This window comes from Meleagris gallopavo, chromosome 8 (genome assembly GCF_905368555.1).
Source record: "Meleagris gallopavo chromosome 8, MGAL_WU_HG_1.1, whole genome shotgun sequence".
Lineage (NCBI taxonomy): Eukaryota > Metazoa > Chordata > Aves > Galliformes > Phasianidae > Meleagris > Meleagris gallopavo.
Window position 1 is genome coordinate 34,768,615 of NC_139411.1, and position 18,604 is coordinate 34,787,218.

General features: G+C 48.0%; 1 protein-coding gene and 1 long non-coding RNA gene across 6 annotated transcripts in view; one reads left to right on the forward strand and one right to left on the reverse strand.

Annotated features, from left to right (window-relative positions):
* The window catches only part of ALDH18A1 (aldehyde dehydrogenase 18 family member A1), a 77,778-nt gene extending 72,623 nt beyond the window's left edge, over nucleotides 1-5,155 (forward strand). For all 4 annotated transcript variants that reach the window (XM_010714940.4, XM_010714939.4, XM_010714944.4 and 1 more), the window contains exons 16-18: nucleotides 938-1,124; nucleotides 2,449-2,544; nucleotides 4,382-5,155. In XM_010714940.4, coding sequence (XP_010713242.2) covers nucleotides 938-1,124; nucleotides 2,449-2,544; nucleotides 4,382-4,563 — 465 coding nt within the window. In that variant the 3' untranslated portion in view covers nucleotides 4,564-5,155. The remainder of the gene's footprint in view (nucleotides 1-937; nucleotides 1,125-2,448; nucleotides 2,545-4,381) is intronic.
* On the reverse strand, nucleotides 759-10,175 carry LOC146543917 (uncharacterized). Of its 2 annotated transcripts, none has more exons than XR_014884870.1 (2): nucleotides 8,136-10,175; nucleotides 759-7,326 (listed from the first exon to the last, which is right to left on the reverse strand). It is a non-coding gene; the product is annotated as an uncharacterized LOC146543917 (long non-coding RNA). The 2 variants fall into 2 exon arrangements; XR_014884869.1 differs by having other exon boundaries at nucleotides 759-7,330.
* Nucleotides 10,176-18,604: the final 8,429 nt, after the last annotated feature.

Genomic DNA, 18,604 nt, shown 5'->3' on the forward strand with positions numbered 1-18,604 from the left:
TGAGTATTTGTCTAGTTTTGGACAATAATTCTTTTTTGTCTGAAACAAATGCTTCAGAGGGGGCTGGTGCTAATTTACAAAATAAAAGGATAGAAGTAGGTAAAGACTTGTGTAGATGGGACTTGCAAACAGGGAGATTTCCTGTACTTACTGTTTGCACTGCACTTGCTGTCTAAAAATACTGTGCTGCTGGGTGCAGTAGTGTTGTGACCTCCTGCCAGATGTCTTTCTCTCTAAATAATGAAAAATGAGCCCTGGACTAGGAGCAATGTCATGATAGTGTGTCAGCTATTGTGCGTTATTGCTAGTTATATCTGCTGAGTCTCTGAAACTTCGTGCAATGCAAGGTAAATTACCCTCAGTGAATGTTTGATACACAAATGTGTTTTAATACCAGTCAGCAGCTAATCATCCAACTCATCACTCACTTCCCCTCTGTGGAAGAGGAGCAAGAGCAAGAAAATTCATGGATTAAAAATATAGTTCAATTAGTGAAGAAGAAGAAAAGAGCAAATGATGAAAATGCAATTGTTCATTATCTGCTACTTTTAGACCAATGCCAGTCAGTCCCTGAGTAATATCTGCTTTCCTCAAAACCCCTCTCCTCTCAGTTTTATTGCTGAGTATGATGTTACATGACACGGAATATTCCTTTTGTTGGTTGGGGTCAGCTGTTGTGGCTGTGTCCCCTGCCATCTTTTTTGCACACCCCAACCTTCTCACTGTGCGGGAAAAAGAGAGCCTTAGAACTATCCAAGCACTGTTTAGCAACAGCCAGAACGGTGATTTATTTTGGGCACAAATCCAAAATGTATCACTATATAGTCTGGTATGAAGAAAATAAATTCCATCATAGCCAGACCTGAAGTAACAAGCTTGCATATTCATCTGGAAGTGTTGGTATGGTCAGAATTGCAACGTATTTATGGTGTTGCAGGTGAAGATTCATGCTGGCCCAAAATTTGCCTCTTACTTGACGTTCAGCCCCTCTGAAGTGAAATCTCTCCGCACTGAATATGGAGACCTGGAGTGCTGCATTGAGGTTGTGGACAGTGTCCAGGAGGCTGTTGAACATATCCACAAGTATGGAAGCTCTCACACGGATGTTATCATCACAGAAAATGGTTTGTGAGCGGTTTTCTTTTCTTTCCGTTTTGGTTTCGCTCTTGGTTCTAGCTTAACTACTTACATTGCAGTAGTTTCTTTTACTGTGGTTCCAGAGTAGGTATAATCTTCTCTTGCCAGGTAGATCGTTTTGTGTTCCTGGACCACATCAGGCAGTTTTGCAGGATCATCTCCTGAATTCTGAAGATGTCCTTAGGTCTCTGTAGGGTGGAGAGCTGAACTTCTGTGGTGGGAATGGATTGTAGGAAAAATCAGACTGTATCTACTTTGTTTTCTCACATCATTTTCTGTGTCTTGCAAACAAGGACCACAAATGTTTTTCCCCACCTCTTCCAGTCCTTTATTTCCAAGTTCTGCATATGTAGTTCAAAAGCTGCATTTGTCTCAGTTCCCAGTTTCTTGCTCCTTTAATGCTCCCATCCCTAGTACCTGTTTTACGTGCAGCTTGTACACCGTGCCAGTTCAAAACATAGCGAGAGCTGCTCCCAGCCAAAAGACGACTCTTAATCCAAGCCTTAATGCAGATGAGGGTCAGCTGCAGTGAGGTTGTGTTGTTTGAAGCTCATCCATGTGAGCTTCAAGCAAACTTGTGCTTCTGTACCTCCTGCAAAGCTTAGATGAGTGGCACCAAAAGGCATGCATACATTTGATGCTGTAAGCTGTTACCATCAAGAGCTGGTGTGTTAGTGATTTACTAGGGTGTGTACAGGATGTAGACCTGATCTTTACTGTTGGCCTTATTGCTAAGGGTGACTGACCTGCAGCTTACAACTTTAGAATCCTGTCCTCTGGAGCACTTAGACTTGCACAAGTCTGCCCGATGGTGCTTTGTTACTGCATATTTTGTGTTAAGCTGGATTAGCTGATTTCATGTGGGGTTTCCCATTCTGTTTCCCAAATTTACAATATAAATTTTATATAGGATTTTCCATTGTTGGGAATGGTTCTATGTTTGGAATGATGGAGAGCTGAACACATAGTTTAACTGTCTGACATCAAAATGTTATATGGGGCTTCTCTCCTTTGCCTGTCATATAACTAACCTGGTTTGAAGAGTCTAGACTGTAGTTATTATTAGAGGTTTTTCCACTTTTTTTTCTAATCATTGCAGGCTTCTTGTAACATTTGCATCTCTGTCTACTTGATAAGAGTACTGGGAATGTGTATATGAACACATTCGAACTCAGGCTGTTTAGATACTTCAGACAGTGTTACTTGTGAAAGTTCTGCAGTTTTGTCTGTTCGCTATATGAGGTTCTGTTTATCAAAGTGCATGATAGTTCTTTCTGTAGAATTTTATTTTCTGCTCTATTTCTTTCCCAGAGAAAACAGCAGAGTTCTTCCTCCAGCATGTGGACAGCGCTTGTGTTTTCTGGAATGCCAGCACCCGATTCTCTGATGGGTATAGATTTGGACTTGGTAAGTGTTGTAGTTCAACTCAAAAGGCATCTCAGCACCATTCAGCTCTTCACTCATTCTTCCACTTGTGGGATTGGAGAGAGAATTGGTGGATAAAAGGTAACGTTCATGGATTCAGTTGAAGACAGTTAATAGGAGAGAATAGGAGGAAGTAAAAAAAAAAAACAACCGTGGAACAAGTGATGCACAGTGCAATTGCTTATCACCCATGGACCAATGCAGAGCTGCTCCCTGAGCATTGGCAGCCCCCACAACCAGCTCCCCCAGTTTTACTGTGGTACAATCAATAGGTTTACAGAGGTTAGGCTCAGTAAGAAGGAAGATCAATAAGTGTACAGATGTTAGGCTTAGTAAGATTATCACGGTGGAAAGATAATAAAATAAATGGAAATGCTCACTGGTGTCATAGGCTTGCAGTAAACTCCACAAGGAGCGATCTGGAGGGAGGGATCCTTCCTTGCTGGCTGTCAGCCCTTAAATGGCATCTAGGAGAGGTGGAGCCAGGCTCCCCCCTTCTGGTAGCTTTCACAGCTGACTCATTGCTCACCTCCGGGTCGATCAGAGGTCCAGGCTGTGATCAGCAGTTCCCATACAGCTGCTCAGTGTGATGTCACGTGGCCTGGAATATTTCTTTGGTCTGTTTGGGTCGGCTGTCTCAGTTGTCCTCTCCCAGCTTCTTGTGCACTCCCAGCCTCCTCACTGGCAGAACTGTATGAGAAATTGAGAAGTCCTTGACACAGTGTGAACTCTCAACAATCACTAAAACATCACTGTATTATCAACATTATTTTTCTCCTAAATCCAAAACACAGAACTGTACCAGCCACTATTAAGAAAATTGACTCTCTTCTAGCTGAGAACAGGAGAGTGAGGAAGAGGACATTGCAGAGATAACTGTGGTATTTACTGATAGGTGGGAAGTGTGGCAAATACTCATCTTGGTTCTGAAAAACATGATTAGTTTCTGATCGTACTGCCTCATACAAGGTTTACAAGAAAAAAGTGCAGGAAAAAGCTGAACCCTAGCCCATTCATTCAGGCAGAATGTAATAGTTCTCTATCTTTCCTGCTAGAGCTAGCTAATACTGTTGTCTACACAATTTAGCAGTAGAGAGCAAAAATATTTTAGGTCAGTTAAGGTTCTATTAAATCAGAATAAAGTATGTTGTATGCATGTAATGGCAGAACAATGCAACATGGGATCTGAAATGGGTGAACAGTTTATGTTCATCTTTCTGTTAATGCTGTAAAGAATGCCGTGCTCTGTTCCTACTGGGCAGATTGAGCTGCTGTCCAGTTTGCTGGTCCAGTGGTGTGAGAAGAAATACACGCTGCAACCAAGCAGTTATCTAAATAAATGTGTACCTATTGCAAATTGCAGAAGACATGAAAGACAGTCTTTCCTGAAGTAGAAAAAACTAGAAACCTCTGAAGCAGGCTATTGATGTGCTGGCTGGAATATACAGTGCTCTGTATGCTAAAAATGCTAGCTTGCAGTCTTGACTAATGTAGCTCTTACTTTAAAGGAGTAAACGCTCAGGAAAAAAAAAAGTAAAATACATAGAAGACATACCTACCTTTCTAGCTTCTCTCTCTAAAAGGGGCGCTGTAGGAGCCAGAAGTATAAACAAGTCCGTATTATAATGGACCTGTATTATAAATGCTTATCTAACTAACTTCTCCATCAGAACAGGTAAACATAACTGATGACGCTTTGGGAGAATGGAAAAAGACAGGTCACTGAATGGCTTTTTCTACGTGCGGATGCAAAACTGTATAGTACCAGGTTGAATATCTTCTGAGGATTGACTGACTTTATCTTGTATGTTTTGTGCAGGTGCTGAAGTTGGAATTAGTACTTCTCGTATCCATGCACGTGGACCAGTAGGAATTGAAGGACTCTTAACTACAAAGTGGTTGTTGAGAGGGGACAATCATGTTGTTTCTGACTTCTCAGAGCATGGCAGCATGAAATATCTTCATGAGAGCCTCCCTGTGCCTCACAGAAATACCAGCTAAGATCACTGGGGAGGAAAACCAGGGTTAAAATGTTTGATGAAGATGTTCAGGCTCCAGTGCATTCTCTGAGGAGAGAGTTTTGCTTTTCATCTCCAGGATCATTGTTCTTAATCACTGTGCAGTCCATGGAATATGTTGTGATCCTATCTGTGACATACTTTATTTGTTGCTGCCTTTTGCTATTTCTTTTGGTAGTAACTGCAAGTAGACCTTGTTTTTCCCAGAGACTTTCTTTGAAAACATACACGTACTGTTAGGAAAAGTTCAAATATCTGCTGCATTCTTTTCACCCTATTGTTCCCTCTGGCAAATATGCACAGTGGTGGAGGAGTACGCATTTTTTTTTTCTTTACCTAGGTCTTTGTTTAGTTAAAACATTTGTTTTGTTGAACAAACTTGGTAACTTTTCTTCAGTCATGTGATCATGGCAGCTCTTGAAAGCTCTAAAACTTTGATTATTTTCTTAGTATTTGATCACACTGTGATTACTATGCATTTGGAACATACCTTTCACTAATGTTTTGATGGAGCAATCTTTTATATCTAATTTTGTTGTATTTGTTGACAGTTGTAGATAAATAACACAATGGTATACAGTGTGAATTTTGTTACCTATTTGTACCAGATGTTTATTTCTCATTGGTTTTATATGAAACAATCCCACTAACTGCATCACCCAGACATAATGCAACTTTGAAGTTTAGAAAAAAATATATTTGAATAAAAGCTTCCTTTTGTGTACTGAAACAAGTGAGCATGCAAGCACACGCTGCAGTCAGAGGCTCAGTGCAGCACTCCATGGCTGGGGCAGTTGGAGCATCATGGCAAACCCTTTAGTGTGATGATGGGGAGCTGTGGGGGTTGAGTGTGTAGTTGAATACATCTGAGGTCCAGTAGGGCACACAGGGAAACCAGTTAAGAACCCTAGAGCACACTGAGGAGCTGTGAGAGGGTTATAGGGTGCTGTAGGATGTGTCTAGAGCTCCCTAGAGCATGCTCGGTAGCTCTGGGACATTTCTGGTTGTCTCTAGAGTGCCCTAAAAGGGCACTGGTTCCATGAGAGTGTTCTACAATGTCCAAAAGTCGACTCGGGGACCCTTGGAAACTTCTTAGGAAGTCTCTTAGAGGCTGTAGAGCATAGGAGCAGATTGTATTACAGTTGATTGGCTCTGGAGGGTTGGTAATGAAATTGCTCTATTCAACAGTTATTAAAGATCTTTTCTTTCCAAGATACTATTGTCGTGCTGCTGCTACAGCTTTGCTAAAAGAGATTGAGTTTATTCAACATTCCATTGATGCTCCTAAAGCACTCAATGGGCGTTTCCAGGGGAGTGGGAGAACAGCTCTGAAAGATTCAGCATCAGCCCAAAATCTGGAACTGGTAACTAATAACAGAGATGCTTAAAAAGAGTAAGTCTGCAAATTATAATTTTATAAAATTGTATTTCAGCAAGTTTCCTTGATGAGTATTGAAGAGCCATTTATTTCAGTATGATAGAATTTGTATACTGTTTAGAGTTTATTAAAAAAAAAAAATAAATAAAATACTTCAGACAGAGAAATGCATTACAATTCTATGTGAAACTTATAGTATGGTGAATGGCGAATCCTGCAAGTGAATTGCAGGAGGAGATAGTTTTCACAGTTACGTCACTGTCTACACTTGATTCAGACTCATTAAGTGGTTTTGATGCACAATCTAATGGGCAATGGCAAAACAAGAAAGGCATAATGTCTGCAGGAAGTCTTGTATTTTGGATTAAAATGCCTAGATTGTTTTCAGTTTATACAAGATGCAAACAAAAACCCACTCAGTCTAGAAAGACTGCTTTGTTTTCCCTCAGCCATAAGGAGGAGTGGCAAACATAGTAATTTCTACGATGATGATCATGTGCAATGTTGCAGTTAGTTGCACTGTTCTTTACACTGAAATTGGGGCTATTGATTGATGGTTGGCTAAACATGAGCCTTGCCTTGGGAGTCTCCAGGGACAGTATGTGGATGTCTATGCAACCTGTTCCATTGCCTCACCACCCTCACTGTAAAAGGCTTTTTCCTTATATCTCACCTAATTTTTCCCTCTTTCTGTTTGAAACCATTTCCCCTTGTTCTATCACCACAGACCCTTCAAAAGTGTCTGTCCCCTTCTTTCCTATAGGTCTCCTTTAGATACTGATAGGCCACAATCAGCTTGCTTCACAGCCTTCTCTTCTTCAGGCTGAAGAGCCTGAACTCTCAGCCTGTCCTCACAGGAGAGGTGTTCCATTCCTTGGTTCACATTTGTGGCCTTCTCTGGACATGCTTCAACAGGTCTGTGTGTCTCCTGTACTGAGGACTGCTGAGGGTGCGCTCAACTCCACTGTTGACATCACTGATGAAGATATTAAAGAGTATTGGCCCCAGCACTGACCCCCGAGGGACACCGCTTGTCACTGATGTCCCTCCAAACATTGAGCCATTAACCATCACTCTCTGGGCTTCATTCTACAGCCAGTTCTTCATCCATTGAACAGTACACCCATCGAATCCATATCTTTCCAATTTGGAGAGAAGGATGTTGTAAGCTACTGTGTCAAAGGCCTTCCTGAAGTCCAAATAGATATCAGTGGCTCTTCCCTTATCTGCTGGTGCAGTGATGCCATCGTAAAAGGCCGTAAGTTGGTCAAGCAGGTTTTGCCCTTGGTGAAACCAAGCTGGTTCTCATATCACCTCCATACCTTCTCTGTGCCTTAGCATAGCTTCCATGAGGATCTACTCCATGATCTTTCTAGGCAAAAAGGTAAGACAGGTTAGGTTGGTAGTTTCCTCGATCATCCTTTTTACACGTACTATAAATGGCTGTGATGTCTTGTTTCTGCTCACCAGGGCCTCTACCTGATTGCCATGATTTTTCAAATATCATCGAGAGTGGCTTGGTGACTATGTCAGCTAAATCTTTCAGGACTCTGTGTTGCATCTTGTAGAGACCCATAGACTTCCGCATGCTCAGGTTCCTCAGGAGGTCCTGAAACTGATCCTTGCTTGCAGTGCGTGTGTGGGGGAGTATTGCATTCCCAACCACTTTCTAGCAAACTAAACATTTGAGGACTATACGATGAGCTGTTAACAGAAAAGACGGAGGTGAAGAAGGTGCTGAGTCCCTCAGACTCTATGTCTGTTGTTAGCACCTAGAGCGCTGCCAGTAAGCAGCAGTGTGCACTGGACACAGCCACGCTGCTCTGAGAAAGGAGCATTACAGTGCATGCCTGTGAAAGAGGCACGATCTCCAGGGCTCACAAGTGGGAAACGTACTGTTCAGAGACAGACGGAACGAATTGAGGCCAACAGCAGTCAGCACAAAGAGCTCCTGGCCTTGGGTCTCAGCTGCTCTGACTCACCAGAAAATATTCCCCCAGATTTACAGGTTTTCCTCTCAGTAATTTGGTACTCTGTTCTGCTTGCTTAGTGTGTATCCCAAGAAGGATGGTTGAAGAAGAAGAGACAAGATCTCTTATATAAAACATAAATGCTTATAAGCATTTTAAAAACAAACAAAAGAGCAGAAAAGAAAACCCACACCAAATTGCACTGACCCAGTGAAGACAGCAGATTGAATGGTGGAAAGCTTTGAGAGCTGTTTTGTTGTTTGCTTGCGGTTAAATTAGTCATGAACTTGCACATCTTAATTTCTCATATTTTGCATGCTTTAACAGAGGATGGAGGTGACTTCAGAGCAGGAAATGTACTCGGGCCACTTGGTGTTTATTGGCTGATGGAAGCCTCTCTGTCACTTTGCTGACTATTAATTTCACAAAAAAACAACAGCATCACTGATGCAACAGTGCCTTTTTTCATTCAAGCTGAAGTTCTGGTCACCTTTTCCTTTGGTCCTGAATAGCGTGGTGCTAGGCTTGACCCAGTGTGAAATCAGAACTGTGAGTTGATTTCCAAAGGAGTCTCCAACTCTTGTACTGATGCTGCCAGCAAAAAGTGCCATTGTTCCCAGAGTATGTAGAGGCAGTGAGGCAAAATAGAAAACAGGGGTTGGGGGTTAAGCCCAGTTTAGAAAGAAAGTCATTCTCAAGCATCTTCAGGACTCTGCCAGCTTTGATAGTAATCCCTGCTCAGAGCAATTAGTCCTTCTAAGATTCTCAACAAACTCAGGAATTTGGGGACAAAATGGAGAGCTCACTGCTCTAACAAATGATGTTTCCTTCATCAGTCCCAGACATACCTCACTTCTGACTTTTCCATATGCAAGAAAGCAGCTTCTCAGGTGCATCTTTTTCCAATTTTGCTTGTTTTGGAATGTTTAAGCGTGGGATCTGTCCCTGTCTCTTCTTTGCAGGATGTCATTTCTCACAGCAAAAAGCTTTCTAAGAACATACGACAGTGCTGAACAAGCAAAAGGGAAAGCTTTGAGAAAAGAGATGGGAGAAAAAAGCTGGAAGCCTGTCAGCATCTTTTCTATTTCCCTCAGGTATGCAGCTTCTTGCGCTGCTCCTAGAACACTCCTCTTGTCGTAGAGGCTTCTGTGTGTTGGCACAGTCTTTGCGATCATAGAAACACAGAATCACAGATTCACAAGGTTGGAAACAACCTGTCAGATCATCTAGTCCAACCAATGCGATATGCTGCAGCTTTGGGGTATCGTAGTTCTTTATGGTGCTGGCCTTTATGGACACATGCATGGAACAGTTTTCTTGTTGTAGATGAGCCTGGTGTGCTTGAGCAAGCTGATTTTTCAGATGCCTCTAAGCAAATCTGCAGAATTCATGGATTCAGTCTTCTTCACACTGTCTAACTATGTGACCAGTCAAAGAGAGGAATATCTGCTGTGTTGGCTTTCCCAAACAGCATTGCAGGAGGAGATCAGGTATGTTGCAGCAAAGGACACAGCCTTGCTGTTGCCTCAGTTTGGATGGTTTGTAGAATTGAAGCCATCCTCGTGTGAAGTCCAACGCTAATTTGCAGATAACGCTAAACTGTCCCTGCATTCTGCTCGTCCTGTTTCACTTTAGTCCTTTCGGTAATCTGGAAAGCAGGAATTAACTTTGCTCTATAGGACTTAAGCAAATTTATTTAGCGCATACTTTGTTTCTTATTGCGGCACCACTTATGATCTAATGCAACAGCTTTCTAAAAATCAGTCCAAGCAAAATTCCCCGCTGTCTAGTAACAAGGACTTCCACCAGACTGCAAGCTCGGGCTTTACAGGCTCGAGGCGGAGCTAACGCAGAGACCTCTGGGTTTTCAAAGAGGAACCAGAAGGCTGAGAAGCGGGTGCTTTGTTTGACGCTTTTCCTGGCTGTCCTACTGAAGGATTCTGCCTGTCCATCGGCACGTCTGGTTGGTTTGGCTGGCGCTGGGGAGCTCGGTGCTCATGATTGCAGTTCTTTGTGATACGGAGCTGCGCCATTTGCTGCCCCGACCAAACGCACGTGTTGCTGGAAGAGAGTACTCTGTGCATTTTAGTTTTCTCTTTCATGCTTTTGAAGTGAAAGTGGTATATGCCTTCAAGCAGGTAGCATATAAAATAAATTTCTTTTATTTCCTTTTTTTCCCTTGGAGCAGTGGTTCTGGGAAATGTAGATGCTTTCTTCTGTGCCGCTGTGTTTCCCTTATAGCGGTGTTCTGGGAGTGGCTTGTGTTGTTGACTGCTTACTTGCTTATTTTCAATACTGAAAGGAACATAGCATTCTTTTTATTCTGCCTATGTAGAACTCCCTTTGTTTCCTCTGTAGTTTTGAGTTGTGCTCTGGAACAGAATGTTCAGCTGGATCTAGAAGAGTTGCCAAAGAGGAGCCTGGGGGCAAATGGATCTGGATTTCCCAGACGGAGGTCGTACGGCTCCTTGCAAAGCGTTCTCATATTGTTCTTACATGGCAGTGTTCTGTGCTACTGCCGTGCTGAGGCTTTTATGACAAATCCGTTCTCTGTTTCCCAAAGGTGATGCTGAGAAGCTCGCCTCACGATGACTTACGCATACCTCACATTTCATATCAATTCTTCTTTGGGTCAAAAGTAGACCAAATCCTTGAAACCACGCCTGGGAAACTGTTGTTAAAACAGCTCAGCCATGGTGCCCACGGTCAGAACGCCCCGCAGCAGATCCTGGCACGGGTTGTGAGTCGAAGGACTGCCGACAAATGGCTCCGTGTCAGAACTGATATCGCAGTGGATATTTACAAGGCTCGGGAGCCCCGGATGGGATCTGAGAGTGGTGTGGCCAGGTACGGAACTTGTTACCGCTGTGTCTTTTTTTCTGGAAGTTGACTGTTTTGCATTGCAGTTGTTTTGCCACATTAACGATTGTCAGTCGTTCCTAGCCATCCTTGGCTTCGTTGTGCACACCTGTCCAATTGATGCCGGCTTTTTCATCACCTCAGATGCTGACCAAAAAAAAAAAAAAAAAAAAAAAAACAGGACAAAATCGATGTGATGATTACTTATTTATTTATTTACTTATTTACAGATATTCTGAAGCAGTTAGCAGAGGTTTGCTGGGTGTAGAGAAGCTTTGCTTGGTTTTCGTCGTCTCTTTCCACGTGACGTAACCTTCTCCTCCCTCACCCCCCATCTAACTTTGCGTTTCTCCTCTGCCCTCACGAAAGAGAGAACGGAGCGCCAGAAGCTGCGGCGCGGCTCCGCGTCCACCTGGTCGTCGTTGTTGTTCCCGCGGTCTCCGGTGCCCCCTCGTGGCCAATCGGTGGAGTTACGACCGTGTGGGTTTGATGCCGCAGGCCGCGTGGCACATGCGCGCAGGTACGCGGAAGTGGCGTATGTCCGTTCTCGTCGCTCTGCGCAGCGAGTCCACCGCGCTTTGTTCTGGTCAGTCCTCCAGACGACAGCGTGCATGCGCCAGAAAACTCCTCATCAGCATTCAACTTTAGGACACCTTCAGATGCAGGCGAGCACTCAGTTCCTGCACCGCTGGCTCAGCAATGGTTTTCCCTCTTGCAATCGGCCGTGCTCCTTGTCTGTTTCCTCGACGGTTGAGAACTCGAGCCAGCCTCGGGAACAAGCGAATCTGGCTCCCGGCGGCCCCTGCGCCCGTCGCCTACGTAATGAGGAGTCGAAACGACGCATGCGTACATGTATACTGGAAAATGCGCATGCGAAAGGACCGGCGTACATTGCCGCGTGCGCAGTGCAGCGCCAAGCGAGGCGCATGCACGTTGCGATCCCGGGGCTGGCGCATGCGTAGAATCTTCTCGAGGCAGGCATGCGTAGTGCTGTGCCGATCGTGGCGCATGCGCAGTGCGGTGTAGAGGCTGGGGCATGCGCAGCGCTGTACCGAGACTTGCACATGCGCAGTGTGATGCCGGGAGTAGCGCTTGCGCAGTGCAGTGCTGATACTCAGGCGTGTGCAGTGTTGTGCCGATCGTGGCGCATGCGCAGTGCGGTGTAGAGGCTGGGGCATGCGCAGCGCTGTACCGAGACTTGCACATGCGCAGTGTGATGCCGGGAGTAGCGCTTGCGCAGTGCAGTGCTGATACTCAGGCGTGTGCAGTGTTGTGCCGATCGTGGCGCATGCGCAGTGCCGTGTAAAGGCTGGGACATGCGCAGCGCGGTCCCGAGACTTGCACATGCGCAGCGTGATCCCGAGACTGGAACATGCGCAGTGCGGTGCTGGCGCTCGGGCATGCGTAGTGCTGTATCGATCGTGGCGCATGCGCCGTGCGGTGCCGAGAGCCGTGCATGCGGACTGCTTCGGATAGGCTCGGGCATGAGGAGTGGTGTGCCGTGAGTGGCGCGTGCGTACTGCCAAGGTGATACCGGAAGATGCGCAGTGCAGTGTATAGGCTTGGGCATGCGTAGTGCTGTGCCGGGAGTAGCGCATGCGTAGCGCCGAGCCGATACCGGCACATGCACACTGCGGTGCCGGGACTGGCGCTTGAGTAAAGCGGCGCCCGGATTCGCGCTTTCTTTAGCCTTGCGGGTCGCGGTTTGCTGCCGTGTCGGTACTGCTGCACGCCGGTACCGGGACCTCGAATCTCCGAGCTGCTCGCGTTCCACTGCCGCTGAGAGGGCTTTTAAACGGCTCGGGGCCGGTGCAGGGCTGGGGGCGGAAGGGGACGTTCACTAGTTCACCGGGGCGGCGAGTGAGTTGGATGCCGCGAGGCGCTGAGGACCGAACCGGTCCGTTCCCGGGGGGGTTCGGGCATAAAACGGCGGAAATGGACGAGGAGCGTCCTGGATTAGAAGGAGGAGAATATCGCTGAGCCGGCGGTGCAAGAATCGCCTGCTTGCCCGTACCCGTAGTGGTTGGTGCTATCTTTAAGTTGACGGGCTAACTTTAATTGCTATCTTTAAGTTGACGGGCGTATGTTCGCTCTTAGCTGGAGGACTGATCACCATAGAGAGCGGCGGATTCGCTGCGCAAGCGCTTAGAACGGCACTTCCGCATTTCTACGCGCATGCGTTGTGCTGCTGGCGGGACTTGGCGGTAGACAGCGGCAGTTCCTCACATTAGCCACGAGGTGGCAGCAGAGACCGCGGAAAGAACGTTTCGGACGGGATTGACGCGGACCCGCGGCGCAGTCCCTGGCGATCCGTTCTCTGTGTGTCGTGTGATGGCAGGGGAAGAACGCGAGGTTAGAAGTGGAGGAGTTGTGGGGGGAAAGACGAAGAAAACAGAGGGAAGCTACTCCAAACCGAGGAGAGCTGTGCTAAGTGCTTATAAATAGCTGTAAAAAAAAAATTTTTTTTTTTTTTTTTGCCAGCATCTGTTTCATTTCTACCAAATGCTCAAATAGCAAATTGCAACTGCCTGGCAGATTTCATGATAACAAAATTAAAGCCCTTTGGCAGAAAGCGCAGGGCCATATTAATGTTCGCTCAGCCTCTGTCTTGTTCATACTTCAATGTATTTGTTTCCAAAGGCCTTTCTTCAAGTGCGGGTTTCATTTTTGGCTTGTTATTCTTTTTTATGCTAGAAAACGGGTAGTTTTAGGCCCTAGCAGGTCTACACAGGCAGTCACAGCATAAAGCTGCAGTTTTGAGATTAGTATGGACCATTACAGTGTTTCCACAAAGATGAATGAAAACTGCCATTCTCCACCTGGATTTACAGACGGAAAAAATGAATTCACCTGCACAGAAAGTATCAATGCGTCACAGCTGCCATTGGCAAGATTGGCCCAAGAGCTGTGCGGGTGCATCTGGCTCAGCTGCAGCATTTCATCTGCCCTTCCCCGGTCTTCCTGCAGCTGGACAGATTGCCCACAAGGGCACGGGGTCTGCAGACCCTCCCCGGCCAGCTGCAGCAGTCGCTCCTGCCAGCACTCCCTTTCCTCCCAACCATTCCCGTTTGGCAGGCTGGAGCCCTGTGTGGCAGAGGAGGAGAGAGCTGCAGGCAGAAGGAAAACGGGGTGCTGGGATTCCTCCAGCCCGCTGCCAGATGTCTTCTCTGGCATTTTGGGGGTGGGCAGAGGAGTGTGGAGCAGCCTGGAGGCTCCGGGCAGGAGGGAAGGAAGCAAAGGTGCAGCTGCAGGCAGCAGGCTCTGAGCTGGGGCAGCGCGGCCAGGCACGGCTGCACAGCTCACAGCCTGGGCACGCGGAGGGAGTTGGTCCAGCTGAGGGCTGCAGGGCTGTCCTTACCAAGCACTCCCCCGTCCCGCAGGTCTGCAGCGACTGACCTGAACCCAAGCAGGTAATGACAGCATGCACACCCAGTGCAGAATCTGGCACTCTGCAGTCCTCCCAGAGCTTGTTGCTGCTTTTTAGGCTGCTCTGCAGCTATGTTGTCCTTCCCCCTTCACTCCCCTATGTCTTGCCCCCTTCCTTTGCTCCGTGCCTTCCCCATTCCTTTTCCAGGCTTTCTCCTTTCTTTCCTCACTTCCTCCCCCATGCCTTCCCCCTGCAACAGCCCCATGTTCTGCTGCTCTTCTCAGCTGATGATCCTTAAACCATGCTTTTCAAAGGCATTGGATCAGACCGCATACTGTCACTGATTTAAAAAAAATCAACGAGTACAGCATTATGTATGGATAACAAACTCCAAGCTGTGTGAGGACCAACAGCAGCTCCTCACCCTGGAGTGTCACCATCACCTCCCTGTTTCTTTGGGGCTTGGGACTGATGTCTGAGATTTCGGTATTGAAACCTGTGCTCCCCTATTTTTTAGACATGTCACTCATTGCCATTGAGGACAGACTGGAATCCAAGTATGTGGACCATCCTTGCTTGTCCATTGATTAAACCCCCTACCCCTAAACCAGACAGGCAGACCCAATTGGCTGCCGGTCATTCCTTTTTTTTCTTTTTTTTCTCCTTCATGCTTTTAGGGGAACTTTGAGATGGCAGCCTGAAGCAGTGATGAGCACCTGGTGGAAGCGGTGCATGAGTGGGACCAGATGGGGCTGAGCCTGGCTGCACCCCTCCCTCCCCTCATTGAAAGGCTGGCAGCCCCAAAGGCAGCGTTTCTTCCTGGAGATGCCTCCTGTGGATTGCTGGGTGAGCTCTGGTTCTTGGAAAGAGGTGAGTGATTCTTTCTTTCTTGCAGGGTTCTGATCTGTGCCTTTCTGTGGGGCTCCTAAGCTGGTTTACAGTAGCTATGTCTGCTCTGCCCCTCCTCATGCTGCCTTCCAGTTGTTCTCTGAGGGGAGCGAAGGGGTTATCTGCCTTTTTCTGAAGCGGTCATGGCGGGACTGATGCTCGTTCCTTTCTTTTGCTCCCATCTGTTTCTGGAATGCTTCCGTCAGCCCCAAGGTAACGCTGGTTGGCTGGCTGAGCATTGCAAATGCCTGGAGCTGGTGCACTTTTCCGCAAAGGGATTCTATGTTCTCCAGGTTTCCTTTGCAGTTCTTGTTCAGTTCAGTACCTTCTGTGAAGTCTCTGTTCCCTTTTCATGTTCTCGTTGCGGAATCTCCACCCTGGGACTCCAAACTGGTTTGTCTGCTACCACGTTGTCCCAGCCCTTTTATGACACGTCCCGTCTGGTCCTGCTTGTTTTCTTGTTGTGTCTCCCCTGTGTCCTCTGCTAGTCCCCTCTGTGTCCTTGTGCCATGTATTAATTCAACCCTGCTGAGTTTGTTGTTAAGGGCACGTATTAAAATTATGTTCCACGTCTCTTTGTCTCTCATTCTGTTTTGCAGACAGACAGAAGGGTTTCTGGGGCTGCTCTGGTTAGTGCTTTAAGCTCTGTGAAATCTGTGGAGCAGACAGTGGAACACCATGAAGCCCTTGTTTGTGTTGCTGGTATGCAGGTGGGTTTTGTGATGGCTGTGGAGCTACTTAGAGATGGAATGGGGGCTGCAGGGGGCTCGCCTCGCTCCCTGGGTTTATTCTTCCAGCCCAATAAGCTCCATGTGCTTTGGGTGTCATCGTGCCTCAGGGCTTCAGATCGTGCCATACCCTTGGGTTAATGGACCATTTATGATGATTATCCAATCCGCCTTGGGATGAAACAGGGACTCCACATCTAGATCAGCTCCCAAGCCTGATCCAGCTCCACCTTGAAGGGACAGGGCGTCCACCGCATCTCTGCCAGCCCTCTTTTCCACTGCACAGAATCACAGAATGACAGAATGGCCCCGGTTGGAAGGGACCTCGAGGATGACGAGTCTCCAACCCCCCTGCCACACGCAGGGCCACCAACCACCCCATGTCACAACAACAGGCTGCCCAGGGCCCCATCCACGCTGGCCTCGAACACCTCCAGGGATGGACGGGGCATCCACAGCCTCTCTGGGCAGCTGTTCCAGCACCTCACCACTCTCACAGGAAAGAACTTTCCCCTGCCATCCAACCTCAATCTTCTCTCCCTGAACTTAAAACTATTTCCCCTTGTCTCCTGCTGTAAAAGATATTTTCCTTACATCTAACCTAAGTTTTCCCTCCTTCTTTCCCTTAGCTCCCCTTTAGGTATCGAAAGGCTGTTACCAGGTCACCTCGGAGCCTTCGCTCCTCCGTGCTGAACAGCCCCAGCTCTCTCAGCCTGTCCTTGGAGGAGAGGGGTTTGATCCTTTGGTTCTTTGTGTTTTGGGGCCGTCCTCTGGATGTGCTCCGACGGGTCCGTGTCCCTTCTGCCCTGAGGACTCTTCCTATGGACACAGCACTCCAGGTGAGGCCTCTTCAGCACAGGGCAGAGGGGCAGGATCACCTCTCCTCACCTGCTGACTGGAGCCCGTCTGGGTCCCTCTGGCTGGCGTCCCGTCCCTCTGCTGTGTCGCTGCTCCCCACAGCTCGGTGTCGTCAGCAAATTTCTGAGGGGGCGCCCGGCCCCGCCGTGCTGTCATTGATGAAGACGCTGAAGAGTCCCAGCCCCAGCATGGACCCCTTTGGGAAGTGCAGGTGGGTGATATCAGTGGCTCTTGGCTCGTCTATTGATGCAGTGACACTGCCATAGGCAGCCGCCAGGTTGGTCAAGTGTGCCTTTTGTGGATTCTACAGGATCTCCGGGCCCCCGTCCCCGCACAGAGGTGAGTTATTTCGTAGTTCCCAGGATTGTTTTACTTCCCTTCTTAAAATGGAGCCTTCAAATTCAAACTAGCATTTAAAAAACAGAAAACCTTAGAGGCAGGCGAGCTCCCGGGTTTTCCCGAGAGCTTTTTGGTCTTCTGCACGTTTTCCCTGGCATTTGGGGCCACTCTGGGAACCCCACCATCAGCATTCAAATTGGGTTTTACCACATTTCTTCCCCGTCCCATTTCCTCCCTTCCCGGCCTGTTTCCTACCAGTCCCCCATTTTCCCCCTCCTCCCATTTTCCTCCCCCTTTCCCAATCCATTTGTTTTCCCCGTGTTTCCCGGTGGTCTTCGTTTGGGGTTTCCAGGGGTCCAAAACGCGCACTCTAACCACAAGTGATGCCGAAAGCAGAGGGGGCTCCCCAAAACAGGCTTTTGCCCAGTGCTGTCCGTGTTGGGGTTTCCGGTATCACCCTAATCCTTTCAACCCCCCGTTTGTTCAGGGCCTGCATGGGAATTTTTCTTTTTCCCCTTTTGGTGCCTCCACCCCAGAGCTGGGGGGTTTTTTGGGGTGCCCCAGTTGCGTTGAACGTGTGCTGTTCTTCGGAAAGGTGTGGCATGAGCACTGAGGGTCTCTTTTCTTCTGTTGCCCAGTCCAGCGCCAGATGCGTTGGCCTTCTGGGCCCCCCGGTTTTTTGGTTTGGCTGGGGGCGATCCTTGGAGGGGGTAATGACACCGCTGTCCCCACCAGAAGGCGCCCGCTTTGTTGTCCCGGGGTTAGGGTCTCTATCCCCATCCCCCCCCCGGCCTCTTTGCTCCGTTTTCCCCGCCCCTTTTCCCGCCCTTTTTCCATCCCCCTTTCCAACCGATTTTTCCGTGTTTTTTGGGGCCCCCCCTTTTTCCGCCCCTTTTCCATTTTTTTTTTCCCGACCCTTTCCCGCTCCTTTTTCCCCCCCTTTTTCCCACCTTTTTTTTTTTCCCCCCCCTTTCCTTCTTTTTTTAATACCCCTTTCCCTTTCCCCCCCGCCCCTTTCTCCGTCTTTTTTTCCTTTTCCCCTCCCCCCCCCTTTCTCCGTCTTTTTTTTTCCCCTTTTCCCCTCCCCCCCTTTCTCCGCTTTTTCCCTTTCCCGTCCCGCCCCTTTTTCCCGCCCCTTTTTTTCCCCCCCCCTTTCCCCACCTTTTTTTCTCCCCCTTTCCCCCCATTTTGCCCCTTTTTTCCCCCCCTTTTTCCTGCCCCATTCCATCCCCTTTTTCCCTTTGGCCCCTCCCCCCCCATTTTTAGGCCCCGCCCCCCCGGCCCTCCCGCTCACAGCTGGATGCCCCAACCGGGGGGGGGACTGGGGGGGCAGCCCCCCTGAGCTATTGAAGGCCGGCAATTGCAGGGGGTCGATCTTGCCCCGGGTTTCCCGTGCCACGGGGTTTTGGGGAGTGCTGACTTTGGGAAAGGGCCCAGTTCTTTGGGGTTCTCCATGCTGAGATGTTGGCTTGTTGCTTTTTGGTTTGGGGAGAAGGGTTTCCGGATCCCCTTCTTCATCCCAAAAAGCGGGGTGAGGACTCCAAGAAAAACTTTGATTGACATAGCCGCGTTGGCAGGCAAGCTCCCCGGATTTTCCGAGAGCTTTTTAGGGTCTTTGACGTTCCATGGCTTGGTGC